Source organism: Clupea harengus, chromosome 13 (assembly GCF_900700415.2).
Source record: "Clupea harengus chromosome 13, Ch_v2.0.2, whole genome shotgun sequence".
NCBI classification, from domain to species: Eukaryota; Metazoa; Chordata; class Actinopteri; order Clupeiformes; family Clupeidae; genus Clupea; species Clupea harengus.
In genome coordinates this window covers 3102363-3125153 of record NC_045164.1, presented here as the reverse complement: position 1 = coordinate 3125153, position 22791 = coordinate 3102363, and the positions used below count along the sequence as shown (strand labels likewise).

The 22791-nt window shown below is 43.4% G+C and overlaps 2 protein-coding genes across 2 annotated transcripts in view; both read left to right on the top strand.

Moving 5' to 3' along the window:
- Positions 1-8828, top strand: part of acoxl (acyl-CoA oxidase-like) — a 25857-nt gene extending 17029 nt beyond the window's left edge. The window contains exons 18-19 of the mRNA XM_012829842.3: positions 3188-3289; positions 7570-8828. Of these exons, the coding sequence (XP_012685296.1) occupies positions 3188-3289; positions 7570-7746 (279 nt within the window). The 3' untranslated portion in view covers positions 7747-8828. The remainder of the gene's footprint in view (positions 1-3187; positions 3290-7569) is intronic.
- A 1667-nt stretch (positions 8829-10495) lies between these two features.
- bcl2l11 (BCL2 like 11) lies at positions 10496-22441 on the top strand. Its single transcript, XM_031579118.2, has 4 exons — positions 10496-10780; positions 12668-13011; positions 14573-14706; positions 19838-22441. Exons 1-4 carry the CDS (start codon positions 10764-10766, stop codon positions 19967-19969), a joined length of 627 nt encoding a protein of 208 aa, XP_031434978.1. The 5' UTR covers positions 10496-10763; the 3' UTR covers positions 19970-22441.
- The last annotated feature ends 350 nt before the right edge of the window (positions 22442-22791 follow it).

Below are 22791 nucleotides of genomic sequence, written 5' to 3'. Positions count from 1 at the left end.
CACACCCATCAGTACCCCCTGTCCGCTCAGTGCAGCTGGAGGGGGAGGTAGGCCGCTTGGTGGTGGTGGGGGTGTGAGGCGGAGAGATAAGCACATGCGTGTGGTGTTGCAGAGAGGACGCTCCCCCTGTATCTTAGCAGCATGCCTGCTACAGGGCGGGACATCCACTGTTGCCTTTTTGAGAAGAGGTGGGAGACACCTACATTGCTGTTGTAGTGGTTGTTGACATCCTGTGTTGGTCGATTGTTTTTTTTGGCACAAGTCTCTGATGTGTGCAGTCTATTGCTATGACCCTTGGCTTTTTGGAACGGCTGCTCCAAGTAATCAACCAAGGAGCAGTATGGGGCTTTATCTAGCCCCTGTCATCATAATCTTTCCATTCTCTCACTTTCCTCCTACTCGCACATTCACTCACATACACACACATACACACACACACACACATACACACACACACATACACATACACATTCACACACACACACACACATGCACAAGCAGATTAGGGCCTCCTAAGCAGAGTCTGATAGATGAACAGCAAGATATTATGATCCCAGGGCTATCTTAAAAATCAAGATAATCACAAGCTTGGTTGTGCCAGGATATCCCCACTCTTGGAATGCCTCTTGTCCAGTCAGAAAATGAATACATTGTTCGACTGTTGCATAATGCAGTCATAGCACTGAATGAAACATCCAACCACAGGTTAAATGTTACTGTTACAGCTGCTGAGAGTTCCCCCTAGTTCAGCCTTGTTCTGGTTGGCTGGTTCACAGTCACCTTCCTGTAGCCTCCTGACTCTGAGGGTGAGGAAGAGCTGTGGGACAGGGAGGAGCGTCACATGCTCTCCTGTCATCTGAGAGTCAGTGGAGAAGTAACACCTCACTGCAGCTGGGCTCGGCGGAGCGGAACTGGGACCGGACCCGTCACGGTGACTGCAGAGCAGATCGCACACCTGTGGGGCCAGCCCGGGCCCCGGGAGAGCAGCCGCCCACACTGGGGCTCACGTGAAGCCGCCCAGGAACACGAGTCGTCACGAGATGAAGTGGATCCCTCACCAAATCATGTGACTGACCCTGAGGCTCGAGCACTGTGTGGTTTCAAGGGGTCTGACTTTTTTTTCTTTTTTTTTATTTGTTCTTGTTTTGTTCTGTTTTCGTTGTTTCTGTTTCTGATGCTCACCTGTCTCTGCCTCACGCAGGGGGATTTAGGAAGTCAGAGAAAAACGTGACTTTAATTCAGCAATATAAAGTTCACATGGTGAAAAAAACAGCATGCTATAAAAGCTGTAAACGTATTGTCTCCTTGTATCGTTCAGACCTGTTAATATATATCTCTATTTATACATCCTTATCCACAGTCTGTGCGATTCTCCTTGTGCTTAGTGGGCTGCTCAGTGCATTTGATTGTGGCTCTCCCCTTCCCACCCTGAATCTTCCAGCATTTTCAGCGCTCAGCTGTGTTAAATCAGGGCAGTGGAATAAATTCTCGTCAAATGTACCGTTAGCCTCTAAAGCCCTGGCCTCAGAATGAAGCGTGTCGTCCCTCTTTGGGCCGTCCCTCCTCGGTGTGACCCACTGAATGGTTAACCAGAGCTACACGCAGCTCTGGCTATTTTTCGCTGCAGACTCATTTAATGTCTGTCAACGAGGTTGCCAGGCCATGGTCATTATCTTTGGATTCAGCGCCCAGTCCAGTCCAGCCGCCAGTGAAACTGGCCCGTGTCCACGTTAATGTGTGTCTCTCACAATCTGAGTCGTAGCATTTAACAGCCTGATGCACCCAGTCCTCAGTGAGTTCAGTTACCTCTGTGCTTTTATCTGGCAGTGGCCGTTTCCCTTTTGCGTGCGATGGTTGGTAGTTTCAGTACGTGTTGTGCAGAGGTATGTGTTACTCAATCACTTCTAGGCTTCCTTCCACAGCAGGTTGACAGGAGCATACCGAAGGGCGTCAGCCTTCAAAGACCATTCTGGGATGCCACCCAGGTGATAAGGGACTTAATAGTGCGGTGATAATTCTTTGCTAAGCTTTACTCTCTTCCCCAGATTCCCTCGTTTGCATACAAGGAAGAGGGCGAGAGAGTGAACAGGTTGAAAAGAAAGTTTGGCTTTCTGTGTGGCAGGCTTGGCTGTGGCCAAACCTCTAAATACCAAGAACCGTGTCGGACACATGCACACAAATACATACACACACAGAAGCTTACACACTCACATGCACACACTGACATAAGACATGCGCACACACACACACACACACACACACACACACACACACACACACACACACACACACACACAGACACACACATAGACACAAATATTTGAATAAACATAGAATATACATTAATTTGCACAGATCAATACTCATACTCACTCATATATAACCACACATGCACACACCGACATAAGACACACACACACAAATATAAACACAAAGATATTAATAGACATAGAATACACATGAACATGCCCTCATTAATACACATTCATAACCAATACACACACACACACACACACATGCATACATGTACAAACTTTATGCTTAAACATAGACATTAATAAACACAGAACAGACATGGACACATGCACATGAATACATGAGTACTCACTAATACATATATATATACACATATACATGCACACATGTGTGTTCGCACACACACATACACACTTATTTTCCATTTGCTAATTGGCTGCAGCTCAGGATACAAGCACAACTCAAGGGTCGTGTAAGCCGAGCTGATGGCTGTCCGTGATGGGTAGTTTGGTCAAGCGGAGAGTTCAGAGGTCACGTTGTCTCTTTCAGTTGAGCCTCGTGTCCACACTGCAGAGCTGAAGACACAGCAGCCCCTCTGTCTTTTTCCTGTCCAGCTCTTTGATGTGCGCTGGTGGTTGTACTTTCTCACCCTCACCTTGAACGAGTCGAGATATTAGCTCGCTTGCCACTTGTTGTTTTTTCCACTGCCTTTCTTTTTGCTTAAAGCACATCCTGCAAGGCTCGATGTTTTTACCCCCACCGAGTGTCAAAAACCACATTTAAGGTCCTGAACACAAACACACGCTTTGTACTTTTTCCAGGAAATGCCAGGAGTGGAAAAAATGTGTGTGTGTTTTTTTATTTATAGCTTAATTATTTTGCCCTTCTTTGTGTAAGCTGTTCTGTTTGTCTGTTATTTGTGTCCCTCCAGTTCTGCCTCTTGCATGGCACTAGTTTGGTGTACCAGGAGAGAGCTTGGTACCTGGAGCATAAGTACCTGACTCCAAGCACTAGCCGACAGATTCGCACCCAGGTAAGTTTAACAGTATGCTTTTACACAAGAGAGAGTGTCTGTTAAGATCACCAGTGTTGTCTCTGCACATTTTCCTCCCAGATTGGTATGACTTGATGATACTCTCAGAGTTGGGTCATTAGTCACATGTTCATAATGCATTAACTAGGTATGAGCCTCTTTATGTAAATATCACATAACCACATATGCATAGACCATAACCACTGACTGATTTGACCCAGAACTTCACAGGAATGCTGATTTAAGCAGGCTTGACTCATAGCAATAGTTCTGTCGACAAACGAGAACTGAAAACAGGTGCTGTGAGCAGAGATGTACTGACCACTGACTACCTGTTTTTTTATTTATTTCTTCTCTTTCTTCTTCTCTTTTTTGCAAAGTGCCTCTCAGCTGACCCTGCTGTTGTGACGCTTGTCTCTTGTAATGATTCACCATGGGTATTTACTAGCTGTGAGGGAATGCCAGCTGCAGCTGTAGTATTGATCAGGGAATCCAATCCCCCCTCCCTCCATATTTCTCTGGGTTTTAACAGTTGTTCACAGTTGGCTGCGATCAAATAGCTGGTTGTCCCACGAGAGCTGTCCTCTCACCTTTTAGCATTCTGGAGCAGGGCCGAGAGGACAATGGAGCTGGCTCTGGCACTGTCCAATCACAGGCCACTGAAGTGACTTGTTTGCTCTAGGCCATAAACCAACATGGCCTCTCACTGTCCAAACAGCACCCCGTGCAGGTTTCACTTTTACACCACAACCTGTTTTGGGAAAATTCCTAAATGGAATAACCAAATGCCCAAATTGGATTCCATGCCATTCAATTCTATTCCATGCCTGTGGTTGAGTCGAGTCGGGTAACTCGGGTAACTGCCCTAAACACAGGCTTGTGTAGAGGTGGAAAGTGATGAGGCAGAAACACAGAGATGTGTTGTTGTGATGTAACATACAGGCCTGTTGCACCAGGGCAGAGAAAGAGTGGATGAAAATGCATCAGGCGAGATAAGGGCAGCCATCTTTGCTTATCACCGCCTCATGTCGTGCTATGAAACAAACCATGCAAACGAGCCGGCCCACCGGCCTCATTATCCCGGCTGTGCGATAGTCCGTCATGCTTACACTGCGTGATCGTCCCCAGAGATAGGCCCCACTGGCACACATGCACTCATTCTCTTCTGTCCACTGATAGTGGTCACAGTCAGACGTACTGAAGGCTATCAGGCAGCGTAAACAATCTGTGGTGCCATTATCAAGGGTTATCAGTGTATGAATTTAATTGAACTGAAAGGTTTTAGGTGCTGGGTTTGATTGTGATGGGATTAAATGTAATGGTCATAACTCTTATGCGAATATATTTACATTGTAAAATGAAGCAATTGAAAAAATTTAAGATTTTTTTTTTTTATAATTTTTGATAAGGGGAGGGAAAAAAGGAGCTTGGTCTCCTGAAAATGATTACCTTCTCTGAGAGTCATTGGTGTTCTCCCTTTGGAATTATGACATTTTCTGTCGTCACATCAGACATGGCTGTGGTACAGCACACACACACAGAAAGAGAGAGAGGGAGAAGAGTGTGTGTGTGTGTGTGTGTGTGTGTGTGTGTGTGTGTGTGTGTGTGTGTGTGTGTGTGTGTGTGTGTGTGTGTGTGTGTGTGTGTGTGTGTGTGTGTGTGTGTGTGTGTGTGTGTGTGTGTGTGTAATTTACTCATGCCTAATCCCCAGGGAGCCCAGTCATATGGTGGACAAAGGGAGGTCCTCCGTGGTGACACGCTGGTGTGACTTTTCTCAGCGTGTCTCGAAACCTTCAGAATGCCAGTGTCATTAGGCGGCGAGCTCTCTTATTACGCCAGTCAATAATGAGCCGCGGGGGGGCTGTCACAGCTGGCTGCATGGGAAACAGATCTTGGTGTACAGAGCTGAGTCAAACACACACACACACACACACACACACAGACACACACACGTTAACATATACCTTCACACATATGGATGCTCAGTCACTTGGGGACAAGTCGACAAGTAAGGGCATACATACATACACATACTATATACACGAACATACACTTATCTATATTTTGTACATCTTATAGACACACAGCAAACACTAGTGGGGATCTCCAGATAAGGGAGTTATTCCAACACCCCAGCTTTGCTTTTTCTTTATCTCATCATTGCTGTTTTTGTTTGTTCAAAAGTGGCACTCCTTGTCTTTACACAACAGTCTTAGGACCGAGGTCCTTTCATCTCAGGAAAGGGAAAAAGAGGGAACCCAGCAACCAGCGCAGTGGCTGCCACACCTGAGGCCATTTTACAGGACAGAGGACTATTGAGGCAGACATGTCCAAACATATTTTAGCCCTTTATGTTTCTGAGATAAGCAAGGTTACACAAATAGAGCAACCATGAGTGTTCTTTTGTCAAGGTAAGGCTATAAATGTCAGAAAATGAGCTGAGCAGAGCCCAAGTGCTAATTTACTGCGATCCTCCCACCTTTTATCTCTATAGTTAGTGTAAATACCCAGTCGTTGAGTAGCCTCATTCCAAGAAGGCTGTGGGCTGTAGGCTGTAGACATCTCGGTTAGTTATTAAGGGAAATCAATATGAAACATGACGGGTTTTCTTTTTTTTTTTTTTTTTTTTAAAGCAGATAACATGGTGAGATCAGCCTGTATCACATAATGATTTTTAACACTTTAGAAATACAGACTAGTTGTTTTCAAGATTTAAAACCGTTTTAAACTTGGAACTGAGCAAAATTATTTGGTTGGATGCCTTGCAACCCATTTATATTTTCACGCTCCTGTTGGCATCTCATTTTATCGTAATTTTTATACATTTGAGCTGTTTTAAAATATCCAGTGTGCTTCATGTGAGCAGACTTAAGTTTTAAGATTAAGTGTGTTTGGTTCTGTATCATAACTACCCAGATCATGTGTTTGTGTTTCCATTCACTTCTGGGGATTTTGTCACTGCACTAATTTAATAGTCATGAGATTCTGATTAATCAGTGGGACATTTGTTGTATTTTTCTCCACATCCTCAAGACTGGCCACTAGAGGGCAGAGTAGTAAGGTTTTTAAGTGTAGCTGGATGGGAAGAATAAACTTTATTTGGGTTAGGTACATTAGGGGGTAGGGTAGGGTAGGATTGAAACTGATAATGAAGAAATGCAAAGTGACTTATAGTACTATACTTATAGTGTGGTAGATGCTACATTTCAAGCCCTATGCATGTCCCCTGGGTATTAAACCCATGACGTCAGTATTGCTAGGAACGTGATCTACAAGTTGGTCCACAGAGGCAAAAGGGTGTGATTATACATTTGAACACTGTTGCAGAAACGACACTGCCATTGCTCCATAGTTCTGGAGCTTTTTAACGATATCTCTCCTTTATGTCCCATCAAAGCAGTGAGAGAGCCGGTACTTTATAGTAACAGTCACTGTCTTTCAGGAACTATATGACTTCTGTCAATTCTTAAGGCCTTATAGGCCTTACTGTAACACTAATCTCTAGAGACAGTTTCCATGGAAAATCTGTATTGGGTGTCAGCAGTCTAGGTTGTTGTGGACTTTTCCCCAGTGTGTATTTGACGGCCTCTTACGTATGTCCTGCACCCTCACTGTTGGAAGTTTCCTGGGTCTTTGACAGTTCTGTTTTCCTCCACTCCATGTTAAACAGTGGAGTTACTAATTGCTGTGACTCATATGAAGTCACTTCACATGTAGGGCGGAGGGCATGTACCACAGCAGTTCCTCTATCTGGATCATTTACAAGCCGTGTCCTTGGCCAGCTGAGAAACTACATTAAAATGGACCCAAAAAGACAAGTGTTGAATCAGCAAATGGCGGTCACATATTCTCTTCACAATGAGAATACGTCACTGTTTTTAAGGAAATAACAGTTTGGTTAAACAAAACAATGTTTGGATATGAGGAGGTCTGATTTCATCAAAGATTATTTTGACAATGTTGCATACCCTCCTGTTTGCTTTTGAATGCATAAAAACATGTAATGAATACATTCATAATGAATTGGTGAATACATTTACATCAGTTACTCAATCATCTGTGCAAAAAAATGTCAGGTCAAGTTCACCTCATCAATGAAATGCTCATCGACTCAAACAGTTCTTTCATGAACGTCCCAATACTGTTCTTTTATTTGTTTGTTCTGTCATTCTTCACAACTGTCTCTTATCATTAAAACCTGCTTTGCTGTAAGGTCCTATTGTGTGACAAGATATTATGACACAGCACTCACATCTCCTGTCATTCCCTGTGTCATATAGCTGCTGGAGCTCTGTAAGTCGGTCAAGGATGCGGCCTTGAAGGTGGTCTCCGACTTCAACATCCCGGCTTGCTGCATTCAAGCTCCTATTGCTGGAGTGGCCAACCCAAGGGCCGAATGGGCTTTCTACTCCCAACCTCAGATCCCGTCAGCACAGGGGACACTATCTAAGCTCTGAGCCCTGTCAGGCTTTCAAAACAAGGGAAACCTAACCACTGATGTATGACTGTCCAAAGGAACTCGTCCACATATGTGGAGTTTTAACACCTCTCAAGATAGACTTTGTATTGTGCCACCATTACTTGTGAAACATTAGCTTATGGAGCTAATCATGAATGAAGTCGAGATTCATTTCATTTTTTAAATTTTCGTTTTGTGTTTGTTTTGCTGCATATGCCTTATGTAGTGTCTTCATCGCTATGGGATACACAGGGATGCCAATGAAGTGCTAAAACATGATCCATATAGCCTACTTCTACAGGCTGTCAGATGCTTTGTTCTGTGTGAAATGGCTTCTTTGACTTGAAAGGACAGTTTAGACCCTCGCCATTGCACACTTCTTGTAAGACTTTTAAACTGTTTTCCCTGATAACTGCTAAGACTCTGCTTTTAGTCATATTTCCAGATTGAGCCAGTTAGTGGTTCATTTTATATCAACATTCAACTAATTTAACCTGGGTCATAGCACATGAGTAAAGGGTCTTTAACCACAGGAAATGGTGAAGTAAATGGTTGCTAAATGTTTATGGTTTGGACAGCAATCGAGGGTCTTGTCATATCACAGGTATGGGTGAGAGACAATATGTCTGCTGCAGTATCCCATTCACAGCTTCAACCATAGCTCTTTAAAAGTATTTGGAGTACTTCTGTTTGAACAGCTTGAAGTGTAGTTTCAGTTGTAAAAGGTGCAGGGAAGAATATCATTCCAAATGTTTTGTATATGCGATGATGTGTCTTCTACACCCTATTTTCATAAAGTCTGTAACTGACGGTGGCCTGTCTGGATGTTCCTTGTTTGTTTCTTTTCTTGTCTCCAGTCAGCGTGACAGAGAATCACTGACTTTTTTCCATTATGTTATTATATTGTAATAATGAATTTCCCTGAATTATTTCTGAAAATATTTACATAAGTTTTCATGATCCAAATGTTATTCTTACATTTGCCATTGTCTGCCAGGGCATGCAATGTATTTTAGGTTTGTAAAGTTAACAAACTTTTTACTGGTCATAATTAAGATCAATAAATACAACCCATCATGACCGGTTTATGTTGTAGATCAGTTGTTGCACAAATCACTGGCCAACATGTGCTTTTAGAAATCCTATGAAAATATGTGGGCGAAGGTGTGAAACATAATTCAAACAAGTGAGCAATAGATTTTAAAATGTGTGAACGAGAATTGCAGATGGATCTTACTGCTAATGTTAGTAGTCAAGGCCCAAAAGTGTTAACAACTTGAAAGGGCGATGACACTATCTGTAAGAACTGAGTTCATACTGAAATGACTGACTGCTCTAGACGTCTATAAAAAAACAGAAAACACATACACCTCAGCCTGGACCTCATTTTCAAACTGATTGAAAATGAAATAAATAAACAACTTATAGCACTAGACACTAGACTAGAAAGATCTGTAAAAACATGGGAATCACACATTTCATACTAAAACAACATAATGCCCTTCAACATGCAAGGTAAGTCATACATAAAACATAGTTTTCTGTTATTGTCAACACACTGTTATACTACATAAAAATTAACATACATGAATTTTACAGACTTCTTCCTTATGGGTTGAGAACAAGTCTGTCAATATTTGAATTCCTTCACCTGACCATATCCTAAAACCGAAATGGTTGTGAAAAGAACCATGGGATATTGTTCTGACATCCATGAGATGTTCTGAAAGCTCATGGACCTTCAACAGCAAACTTCGTGGGGACATATTCCCAAGTGTCGTGTCTGATTTGTAGGTTTGTAATAGAGAAAACACTCATCTTTTCTGATCTAAATAAAACTCTTAGTTCTTGGTTTGTTGGTTCGTCAAAAATGTCAGGCGGAGCGTGGAGCAAAAAAGGTTTATTTTGTCAGTGCAATACCAACAGCATAAACCTGAGCAGGTTGCGAGATAGTACTGGCATTACAGAGTCTTCCATTCTCTTTTATACATCTGAAGAGACCCTCTTGCCGCTATAAATCACTTATGGCCCTCCCCGTGGGATATATGTGGGCTGGAGTATTGAGGGCCCGGAAATGGTTGGTGTCATCACTGCCCCCACACTCCTCCCCCCCTATGGCTGAGCCACCAGCATCAAATGTACTCACCCCTGGTTTGGAACTGTGCCCAGTTCAGGACAAGAAAGTGCGGGGGGGGGATATAGGCCAGCATATAGAGCGTTCTCACAGCCTTCTGTGTAGTTACTCCCCACACATTGTGCCTAGACTTGACATGTATTTAAACATAGAATGCACATAATGTAATTCATATCAATAGTGTAATTCCTTTTGTAGTAGTATAGTAGTTTTGATAGCTTGTTATCATGAATATCCTAGTGGTCATACTGATTGTTAATGTTCTAACCACACTGGTTATTATACTGATGGTTAGTAGTCTACACATTGGTTATTGAGTTTTTCATTCACATATTTTACACCACACTAGCCACAACCTGAAGAAGCTGTAACAACTAATGAAGATCACCCACCTGCAACGATTCTTCAATGCTTTGCTTTGCGCAATGAAATTGCCTGACGGTTACTTTTTGCCCTGTAAAAAGTTACTTTCATACATAACTGCATTCACTTATTAATTTGAGTTATTGTCATGTAGTTTTCAGGATGATGCAGCCCAACAGTACACTCCACCCAGAATGTAGGCGGGACATAAAGTGGTAGACGCCTCAAGACACAGGGACGGGCACGCTCAGCAGAGCAGAAGCGGTGAATCTATCGTGTGGACTACTCCGGCAGCACAACAATAGACTTGTGATACGATGTACTTAAGATGATTTGTTTCACAGAGAACGTAGAATAAGAACATTTCTTTCGTTTTTGAACAGCGCTTAGAACTTTTTGGAGATAGCGCTTGTAGAGTTTTTGCCTCTCACACTTTTCGGTCAGACGGAGTTAAAACGGCGGAAAAAAACGTTGTCTTGTCCATTTCACAGCTGTCATGATCCCTTAAAACTTTTGCCATGGCACATTTGCATAGGTAAGTGCATAAAACTTTAAGCTTTCTCGATTTGTTTGCACTTAAAAACAATGTCAGCCTAGACTATAACGTTGCTTACCGAAATGCCGATACGCACTCTGAAGATATCCCAATAATATTCACCGGTAGGCTACTTTTCCCACCCTGTGATTCTAACAGAAATCGTACTGGTCGCATAAGGCATTTTGCACAGAACATACATAGGCTGTAGCCTACACTTGGTAAACAAGCACACCAAGATGAATTCAGTGACCAGTGGAAACCTCATGAATCTGTGGAATACTGAAATAAACTGTAAACTGTTTCGTGTGGCGCACAAGCAGACTACACACATAAACGTTTCATTTTAAATCATATTTAAATGCGTTTCGGTCTCCGTGATGTTACTCCTGCTCCATCGCTCTGCCGTCGCAGTAGACGACAACTGCTGAGAGAGCGCAGTTACGGCAGTGGTCTCGGCAATATTAGTCACCAAGTGGGCTTATTTCGGAAACTCAGTTTGAACTGACATATCTAAACGAGCGCTAATATATATTTGAAAGGCAAGTCGGTAGACTCCAATCTCTAGAATAGAGATGTCAACATATGCAAAGTGTCGAATAGGATAAGCTACTATAGTATCGTTTTCGGCAAGCAACTCGCACCCGCGTGCGTAAATGTGAAGCCCAGCTTTACCAATTTGCAAGAAGAGTTGGTGGTGATGGTGTTTGATTGTGTCAGTTGCTGGCATATCAGTAGCGTAAGATTTAGCGGCAAAAAAACACAAATCGTCCCTCGCGCGCACGGCTTGGAGAGACTATAACTATTTCCCTTTATTCCTTTTGGTGTTATCTTTTTTCTTATTATGTAGTCTACAGTCTGTCACTGCAGGGGGCAGCACGGTGTCCTTAGACGAGCTAGAGGGAATTTCTTTGGAAACATTTCGTTTGGCTTTCGCGCTGCCACTCACCGAATTGGCGATCCAATCACATCAGACACCTTTCTCTGTGGCTCTATGAATATTCTGACGCAGCTGTGAAGTTTTTCATAACAAAGCGGCGTTAACACACGAGCCTCTGAAACCAATATTGTCACAGCCCGCACCCTACTCTTGCTTTTAAAATGACTCCTTGGCTACCTCACGTTACGATCGGCTATCCGCTTCCTGCAGTTTAAGCAGCACGTATTTGAGAGAGTAAGTAGTCTATCTGACATTTCAGTTACAGCTTTATGCATTCATCTTACAAAGTAGGTCGGCCCATATACGTAGGTCTTGAAGGCTTAAACAACGTACGAGTGATATTTGCCTTCCTCGCGCGTCCAAATTTCTTTGCGTAATTTGTTTTGAATATAATTTCCAGTATTGCGTATGGCATAGCTGTCACTTTCCATGGACGAGGCGTATAGACAGCTATAACTAAGGTATTTAGTTGAGAGGAGTGGAAAGGAACAACAATGTTTCACGTCGAAGGGAGAATTAGGAAGTAAACTTGGTTTAAAGTTGAGTTTATTTGTGACGCAGTTTACAAGGCTACGACTCAGCTATTCAGTTTTTTTTTTTTAACAAGCTGCAATCAGCTCTGCTGAACAATGAGAGCCGGGGAACGGACTTCGTAAATGCGCTAAGGAAAGAACTTAGAGTAACTCACTTGGACCTCTACATCAATATCACATGGATATCTTGTGTTTGAACGCGTTAACTGCTCAGTTTATGACTCGCAAAAAATCAAATAAATCAGAGATCTGTGTGGATCTCCACTTTTGAAATCGTATCGATTATCAGGTTTGATTCAGACGTCCATGAGATGGTTTAGTCTGTTTGATGATTAATGGGAACAGGAATGTAAAAATCAAAAGCCAGGCGCATTTAAAGTAAAATGCGTAATATACACTTTATGTATCCTGCAGACGACAGAACCCGTCAAATGGCCCAACCGCCGTAGTTGAGCCAGAGGGCAGCGGAGAGACTCATCCGGTTGACGAAGCTGACTCCAAACCCCGGCATTTTGACAATCCCCAGCTGAGCAGAGGGGAGCAGACCCGATCTGGATTAACCATGTCACATACTCCCAATGATTACCGAACGGTGTCCAGCTCTTCCAGTGGATATGTTTCGTCTGATTCTGTGCCAAGCTCTCCACTAACACCGTTCAGTAGGCCTAACAGATCGACACAAACGCCAAGTCCTTCTAGTCAAGTCATTACCCATGCTTTGCAGCGCTTGTCTCAAACTCAACATGGTCGGAGTCATGGTAAGCACCCGCTGACTGATGGTTGTCTTGCAGGTGTAACTGTACTGTGCCTCGTCAAGTCCACTAACTCACATTTGAGTATCTGGTATCTCCCATGAGATGAGCTGGTGTGAACAGTTTAGTTAAGTGTCAGTTAGTTGCACTTCATTTCTTCGTCTCCTTCTCACGCGTTTTCTCTAAGCACTTTGCATGCGCGCTGCGTGACTATATGCTTCCCCTTACTGTTTATTATCCTGCGCATTAAACGCATTTGTTGTGCATGCAAAGTCTTGTGAAGCTACTCACCCTCAGTTCAACACAGACTGGGTTCATCTGGATGTCACGCCTGAATCATCACACAGTATCATGCTAAAGTGTGTCACTAATATTTTTCAACGCCTACTTTTATCTCATAAAATTACTGTATATTACTGTAAAGGACAATACGTCGCGATATGTTGAAACTTTCACAAGCGTCTAGAAAACACGTGTGTCTCTTACGTTGGCATGTGCAGATGTTGTCTATTTGTGTGTGGGTGGGAGGTGGGGGGTTAAAACATTTTAACCATTCTAGACCGATTCCTCCAAGACCAACATGAGAGTGTAGCAGCGCTCGATGGGCGTGGTAGAGGGGACCGATTTGTTGTTTAATTTATGCAGTCTGTTGCATGGGGCCCTTAAGCAGGGGGTCTCAGTGGAAGCTACCACTGCAGTCAAAATAGAGGGCTGTGGCTTTTGTGTGCCCTAGACAGAGTTCCAGCTCTGGCCATTTTCCTAAGGAGAGCCAAAGAGATAGGAGGGAGAGATCTCCCTGCTATCTCCTCCACAAATCTCCTGCTATAGTGTTTCCCGTGCATCATGCCACAAAGGCTTTTCTTAATGGAAAAAAAACAACAATAACTTATCTGATCTCAGCCAGGTTGGTTGGTTGCCCAACTGAGGTTGTGTGTATTCGGGAGTGTTTCAGATTTCAGAACACACAAGACATACACATACATTTTAAATCCTTTAAAAAAGAGATTAGTTGCTGCATTAGATAGCTTCATGTATTACTAGTGTTGTGCAACAATCAGCAATATATTGTTGTTGTAAGAAGAAGAAAAGTACAAAATTGTAAGAGTCATTCCGTCAGTTGTTTTTTTTAAGTCTGTGACAAATAAGTTAGTCATATACATTTGTAGTAATTGCAGTATTATAAAGATTTATTACATAATGTGGTTGGCACAAACTAATAATAATTTGTGAATTGCCTTAGTGTTTGAGTAATAATGAGAATGAAATTGGTAATATACTATTCTAGAGTCCAGGAGGCAATCTGCCTTGTGGTCGTATTATGATTTGGTATGAGAAAGAGCAGAACACATTGAGTCATTGCAAGAGATAAGCACAAGTTCAGCCAGACTGGCTTTTTGCTATTAGCTAAAAACCAAAATGTGTTCACTGAATGATTCAAATTCCGTCCCACACTCTGAATGCTCTCTAGTTAATGTAGCAGGAATGTGGACTTTCATATCCAATTCAGTGTGATGATATTTATTGTGCCTGTGTGTTTGTCTGCCCTCCATCCTCCCTCTCTCCTCAGAGCCATGGTCTGTTCCCCTACCCCCCAATAGTGCACACCCGGAAGCAACACCTGGGGGGGACATGCAACCAGAGGAGTGGATGGCTCGAGAGCTGCGGCGCATCGGCGATGAATTCAATCACCTGTATTTTCAAGTGAGTAACGTGTGAGAGACACGAGCAATGAGTGTCGACATCCAGGCAGGGAAACCAGAGGATTAAATCAAGACAGTGGTGATGAAATCTTTCACTGTATGGAGCAACATTTGCTTATGACCAAGGGAATATCTTTTTCCCCCCCCTTTTTTTTTTGAAAGAAACTGTCACAAATATATGCAGTTTTCAGCTAGGTGCTATCGCGTCTTTGATGTGCAGGTTATTATTTACATGTTTGCCTCATTATGCGGGCACAAGAGGAGAAGATGTCAGCTTCTTACTTGCTAGTTGCAAAACTGTTTGCGTATTTTCTATGATGGAAAGTTACTTAACACTGTAATGGATGTATGCGCTGTTAAAACAGGAGGAAAGATTTTTTTTCTTGGATTATTTTTTGTCAGTTTCCTTATGTTGCATCACTTTATTTACAGTCAGGATTAAAGACTACTCCCTATCAACATACTAAAGATAGGTAGCCCTGTGTACTATGGCATGCACTCTTCTGTGCACCAGAGTTTTCCTTTTGCATTCCCTGTTGCTTGCGCCACTGCCTGACAGTGGCATCATGGTTAATTATGCTACCATTACCATTCAGAAGGCAGCTGGCTTGTCATTGCTCCAGTTAAGCATAAGGCTGTCTTCAGATCAGGTAGTGTAGGAGTTGTCACCGACCCCACCCACCCCCCACTGCACCAAACAGAAATGTGGTCTGCATGGTCTGGTTCAACCCTTTGTGTTGCATGGTGTGCAGTTAGCTCGTAGTGTTCTAGGAGGAATGACATGAAAATGAACCATGGACATAGGAATGGAGTTTTGGAGTTTGGACCATCAAATGCCAATAAGGACTCTCAGTAGACCTTCCTCAAATGCCTTCAGTCTGAAGTCATATACTGTTGTTTATCTTTGGTATACTCACATCAACACACACAAACATACACACACTCACACTCACACTCACACACACACACACACACACACACACACACACACACACACACACACACACACACACACACACAAAAGTATTTCTTAGTAAGAGTTGTGCACCACCAGTGAGCTGCCTCTGTCCAGCAGTTTCCCCTCTGTTGTCCACATGTGACTGTGGCGAGGCCCTGTAGTCATGCCCAGGGGCAGTGCCACACAGCTGGGGGAGACTCTCTCACAGACTCCCTTCAGCTATTCACTCCAACTCAGACCAGAGGGTTGCAGTTCGTCAAAGACTGAAATAAAGAGGTGACAGACAGACAGAGAGAGAGAGAGAGAGAGAGAGAGAGAGAGAGAGAGAGAGACTGAGGAAGACTAAACTGGATAGGCAGTGGGATAGCATGAGTGAGATGCAGGACAGAAGGGAGGGGATGGGTGGAATGGAGTGTGTGTGGGCTGTCAGCCTGTGAGCACCACAGGAAGCGAGTCACCAAAGAGAGCCTACATACACACACGCACACAAGGCCCAGTGTCCGTTTCCTCTATTCTGTGTCACTGCTAACAAGCACTACCACACATGGGGAGGCAGGGTAAGGGGGCAGCCAGGACGTCAGAGTAGATGTTTGGAGGTTGGGGGGGGGGGGGGGGTAGCGCCCGGCCTGCGACAGACGTCTGCCAGGCTACGTGACCGTGACTGGCTTCATGGCGGCTTCATTATGTTTACCCTGTGGTTAGACTGGGCTTTAATTATCCAACTGGCCCGCCTCTCCAGCGCCATGGAGACACACTCTGGCCCCAGCAGACCTGCTCTTTGTCATTATCTCCAAGGGTCAGCCTGCACACAGGTTCCAAAGGGCGCTTCTGCTGCTGTAGCTACTGCTACCACTGCTACTGCTACCACTGCTACTGCTTCTGCTACTGCTACCACTGCTACTGCTACTGCTACTGCTACTGCTACCACTGCTACTGCTACTGCGACCACTACTGCTACTGCTACCACTGTTACGGCTACCACTACTGCTGCTACCACTGCTACTACTACTGCTACCACTACTTCTTCACTGTAAACACTGCGGCTGCCTCTCTTGGCAGAAACAGTTCCTCAGGATGCCCTGCTCCACTTCTTTTCCGGCAAGTTCCAAGGGGCTTTGCTGTCACCGCTGCTGATACTACCACTGCTGCTTCTTTTTAGCGGGAAGAAGCGCTCAGGATTCCCTGCTATATTTCTTTTTGGCTTTTTAGTATAGTAACATCGTTCACTGCTCACTCGAAATTGTGTTTAGTTTATGCACTCTGGGCCTTCTGTGACGCTCGCAGGTGCACAATGGATTTGAACATGGGCGGCTGGCATACTTGGCTTCCAATTTTACCAGCGTGGATTTGTGTGTGTATTATTCATCCCTTCCCTTCCCTTCCCTTCCTCCTCCTCCTCCCCCCCCCCGTTTCACTTGTGACTGTATCAGAGGAAATTCCCTCTGTGGGCTCTGGTAGCGGGAATTAGTGGACAGCACCTCGTGAGATGCTAATGCAGAGCAGATGTGTGGCTTCATGGAGAGAGGTTCTTATTCTAAAGGAGCCAATGTCTCCACTTTGTCATTGAGGTGAGCCCATAATGCACCAGCATACAAACACGACTGCCACCTCACTGTTTACCACTAATGCTAATAAGGAACCTGTAATATAATGCAAAAGGAGACTTGCCATCAATTGCTCCAAGGAGACAGAAATACACTGCAGCATTTAGGTCACTACTCTCATTAACCCTAGATCACAGTAATAGTACTCTCTGAACATATCCAGTTGAATCATTTTTATGGGCTTTTGTTTGTTTATATCACAGATTTATGTCTAATATTAGCCGTTAAGGTCAAGATTTCAATACCGTGCAGTACAGGCAATAATTACGTCCTCCTTCCTGACATATTGAAGATTTAAGATTGTGCAGGTAGCACTCAGCAGCCTCATTTCCATCTGTGTCAGTTGACTCATGGTCTCCCTGAGTACCTGCCAGTGCACATGAATCCCCCTTATAGGCCCATCACTTGTGATTTGTGTTACTACTACAGTACTTAATAGAACACATTATTCCACCCGGTTTAAAAGATGACAGAGAAACAACTGAAATTCCCACAAGAAACGATCTGTGTATGTTGGGAGGTATGCTAGTGTGAGTGTTACCTTGCACACCCAAGCCATGACTGTGTGTGTGTGTGTGTTTGAGAGTCTGTGTGTGTATGTTTTCATGAGTGAACCTAGCCTCACAGCTGCCTAACTCTTTTAGGTAAAGTGAGAGCATAAGCTCACGGGTTGTATTGCTTTAGTCTTCCTTCTTTGGCAACTCCACACAGACATCTGCAAACATATTAGCGAGTTAGTGAAATTGCATGTCATCTATGCCAAATTGTGGGCTGCTCTCCCAGTTTGCGAGGATTGTTTTTCAGCGCCCTGGCCTTGTAAGTTGTGGCTTTCTGTTTGTCTTGCATGTGGTCTTGCAGATTTTCACTGTTCTCACACACACACACACACACACACACTCACAGGCAGAGTAAATGTTCCATTGAGATGACTCAGGCACTATCTGACGTCCTGGTGTAACACCTTAGAAGACAGACATTCAGAAGGGGGAAAAAGAGAAGTATTTGACTAATTTCTCAATGCATTGTAGATAATACTGCGGTAGCCTTTGCGTATGCGAACACAGATGGCAGTAAGCCCAGGATTGGTACAGGTCACGAACACAAAAGAGCTCCAGCTACTCAGGAACTACATGGGCTAAAACTAATCGCATTTGATTAAAGGGATCATTTCCCCCTGTCTTTTTCCTCTTTTTTCTCTATCGAAACATCTCATATTGTAAGAGCACTGTGTTAAAGGGCATGTTGGTGTGCATCAACCACGTACAGTAGCTCTCATCTTAGTTTGAATTCCAACTAATATCATCACTCATGTTCTCATTAGCAACGTGGGGCTGCCATCCCGTGTCACTCTCACTGGAGTGGTCAAGCTCTTCCTGTAAAAATCCTACTTCCTGCTCACCTGTTTCCTCCGACTGGCTAGCAACACAATTGCCTGCTTCGATGGGGCGCGTTGTGATTTTTGGCACGGACTTTCACCATTCATACCGAGAGTTGTTGCCCTTCCCTCTAAATTTGTTTAGAGAAAAGTGTCCAGCTCGTCCAAGGGCTAATTCGTGCCATGTGCTCCCCAGATTGACATCCTTATTATTTTGCTCGAGACCACTTACAAATCCTCACACCTGCCAACATGCTGTCTTCATCGGTTTTGGAGAGGTGGAAGTAGCGAGGGGCAGGCAACCTGCTATTTTTGTTGACTCATTTTGTTCTTTATTGTGTTTCTTTTTGTCTATCTCCTAAGTAGAGCCAGCTTAAGCCTGGCAGTCAGAGATTGTAATCAAGTGGTGGGGGAGGGGGTGGTTAACTCTCCCCAGGAGTGCACTGTGTTGTGTTTTCTCTCTCTCTTTCTCTCTCTCTCTTGCTCTCTTGCTCTCTCTCTCTATCTCTCTCTCCCTCCCTACTCTTTTTATTTCCTGAAGGGGGAAGTGGGTTTTGGAGTGGGTTTCCTCGCGCACCACTTGGCAAGAGCCCCCACAGGGGAAATGCCCTGCGCTTATCGCAGTTGCTGTTGTTGTGCCAAAGCAGCGAATGCATCGACGCGGACGCAGTGCGGCGAGCCAAAACAGACACCTGCTCCAGTCTCGCGGGCTGCCAAGTCTGTCGAGGCCCCAGCTCTTAAGTCACCACCACCTTATTTGCCCACCTCCTCCCAGACCACGCTGACCTATACAAGGCTAACTCCCCCACATAAAAAGAGGGAATTCATAAAAGACTAATTCCTTTCACGTAGCTTTTTGCGAGACAATACACAGTCCATTTCACTGGATCTATCCTTTGTGTCCTCAGTGAAAAACTTTACTCACTAAAGACTTACAAATGTTATAATTCCTTGCGGGATCTAGTTTGTGTGCAGGGTTTACGTTTGGGCCCATTGAAGCACTTAGTGAAAGTTATCTTGTCAGAAATTTAGCATGAGTAATTTCAAGCCCAGCAGGGATTTGCTTTCTCCACTCCCTACTTTCACACGAGTACAGCTGCCTCTGTAAAAATGTTTAAAAAATGAACCCTTATGTTAGCCTGTGGCTTATGTTTATCTCATCATTAATCCAACCCCTCTGTGTTTCCTCCACTAGGCTCCTGCAGGTGGGAACGGCCAGGCAGTCCTTGTACGTCTGCGGCAGCAGCTCCCCAACAGCCCCGGCCTAATGCTCTTCCTGGGCCTGCTGATTGGACGACTGTTTCAGTATATCAGGAGGAGGAGATGACTGATTGGACAGATGGAAAACCCAGCAGACCTGTAGCCCCTGAACTTAATGTACATGATGTAAATACGACCTGCATGCTTTCGAGCAGTTGCAGTTGCAGTTGCAGTTGCAGTTGCAGTTGCAGTCTCTCCGTTGGTTACCCCATGCTGGTGGAACTCCAGTGCAATGGGACTTGCTGTTTGGTTCTGGTGTGATGGCAACTTCACCAGATCAGAGATTGAAGATTGGAATGTTGGCAAGGGGAGCAATTTTTTTTGTTTGTTTGTTTGTTTGTTCCAGTAAATCTGCAGCACGTGGATATTTTTCATCTTATTTTTTGAAATAATGAGTTTCCTGCATGATATTGGAAAGCTGAGCCAAACATGCTGTGGATTGCCTGGACTGAGCAAGCAGCCCTCTGTCCGAGCAGAGCATGGCGGAAACAAACATTCCTCTTTTTTGGTCCTCTTCTTTGGTTTCTTCCTCTGTCTTTTTTTGTTTGACTTTTGCGTCTATTTATTTCACCTTTTTTGTATTTAATTTGTACATTTGTGTATAGATATCATTTCTGTTGTTGACGTGGTCATTAGGCAGCGTAGCAGAATCTCTGATGTTCCTGCAAAAGCAGCGCTGTCTCTCCAGTATGGTCTCCTTGGTCTAAAATTTGGCACTTCCATTTTTGTGTGTTGATATTGCAGAATTATATTAAGTCTTTTCATGTTTTTAAAACCCCTTATTACTCAATTTTACAGTTGATAGCTATGTTGAATAATGTCCAGATTTTAGAGTGAAAACCTTTATGATTTGTGAAGAAAAAAAAAGAAAAAGTGACATCTGATTGGCTGAGAAAAATATGAACTGATACTGGTGTTACACTTTCCAACATCAATCATCTCACTGTTGTAACCTTTGGCAGGCCCATCCTTCAGATGCGTGCCAATTTGCCAGCACAACATAACTGTTGGCGTGGGTATGTCCACCACTGAAGTGTCAGGTCATTTAAAGATCATCTAACACCAGACTCCGCCACAGGGGAGAGCAGCTTCATCAATGAAAACCACTGAATGAACTGGATCCAGGGTAACAGGGTTTCAAAAGTTTTACACAGGGTTTTACACAGGCTCTATCACAACACTGAGGTACATGCATATCCAATGTAAGGGCTATAACCACCTGACCTGTCTGCTTGAGGTTTTTGCTTAAAGGTGCAGTTTGCAATTCTAAACCAATATACTTTTTGTCAAAATCAGCAAATTGCTCACGGTCCCCTAGCTGTCTGTTCAGTGTTTGCGCTCAAAAAAAACTCCAGTGTTCCTACACAGTCCTGGCTCTGTAAATGGGAAACAAACACAGTGGCTCGACCAAGCCATAAACATTCCCAGCCCCAAAAAATGAACAACCTTTTGCAAAACCGAATCGCAGACTGCATCTTTAAGTACTTTTTTGTGTAGTCATGATTAATAAGTATGTGTGTTAATGGAGGAAGGCAATAGAGTACTGGAGGGCATTGTGCTTACTACTTTGTGTGTGTGTGCCATCCTTTGGAGGCTTCATCCAATTTATATAGTTCAATCGAGCAGTCATGCTTCCCATAATGCAATCTGTCCTTTTAAACAGTAAGCTTTTGTCAGCAGTTGGTCTAAGGCAAAGCACACTTTTGTGTTTTGTTGGACAGTAAAAATCTTGGAGCTAAAATGAATAGTACTAGAGAATTTAAAGCAGAAAAGTAATCGCTTACAGAGTCGAGCTCTGTGAGCAAGAAGCCAAGAGTAACAGATAGACGTTGTTATCTGATTATGACTCCTTTTTATCTTCTCCTGGTCACACCCAGGGGCGAGGGTGAGAAAGTAACAACAGCCGACACAACCTCATTTTTACACCTCTTTGAAAACAACCAAAAAACTGCGTATTTCTCAGTGCCAAAAGACTACCGCTGAGCCTTTTGTACCTTTCTTATGGTGAGTCAGTGAATGAGACCAAAGATCCTCTTTTGTACTGTAACTAAGCAAGACTTAACGTTGTGAAAGAGAACCTGTAAGCAGATTTTTTTGACACACGAGTGAATTTGAGATCTTGTTTGTGTCATTTGTAACTCCTATGCATTGCGTGTTCATAACGGTATGTTATTTCCCCTTACAGTTGGCAAGTTACGCCAGCTGCTCCAGTATTTTACCTGTAATTTTATTTCGTTAGCATTGTTGTACACACCATAACTGTGTAGCCTTTTATTTCAGAACAACTATTCTCGCATTGAACATTAGCGGCAGTGGGAGGCCATCTTTTAGACAGACTCTATATGACAGCATGTTCAGGACGTTTGCACTGAGGGCCTGGAGAAGCTGACCTAAGACCACCTCATGGGACCCAGTTCATATGTAGCAAAAATGTTTTCAGTTTTTTTTTTTAAACGTATTTTGTATTTTGCACTGAAATTTTGCTATGCTTTCATAATAAATGTGCAATACTGCTGTAAATAAACATGGCTGTCAGCTACTCTCTTCTTAAACATGAATGGAAAAGTCAGACTGTAATTTTACCCACAGAACTACAAGGTCACTTTAAGCTGAAATTAGCTTTTTGCGAAATATATGAATGGTCATTGTTAGAGAATTAGTAATTATTAGATAATTTTTAAAATAACAATAATGACACTGACAGAGTGATACAGTGACTCCTTGTAGATTGCAGTTGCAGATTTTCGTCTCATGTCTGAGTCCCAAGGATATTTAATAAATGGGAATCATCTTTAAACACGTAGAATGATGATTTAGGGGAGATGCTTTATACTTTTCACTAATCCATACCATGTTATCAACGTTCTTCGTAAAGACAAATGGAAAGCT

Coding starts and splice junctions, on each gene's coding strand:
- bcl2l11 (XM_031579118.2), top strand. Junction 13,012..14,572: donor TCAACATGGTCGGAGTCATG/GTAAGCACCCGC, acceptor CTCTCTCCTCAG/AGCCATGGTCTGTTCCCCTA. Junction 14,707..19,837: donor TCAATCACCTGTATTTTCAA/GTGAGTAACGTG, acceptor TTCCTCCACTAG/GCTCCTGCAGGTGGGAACGG.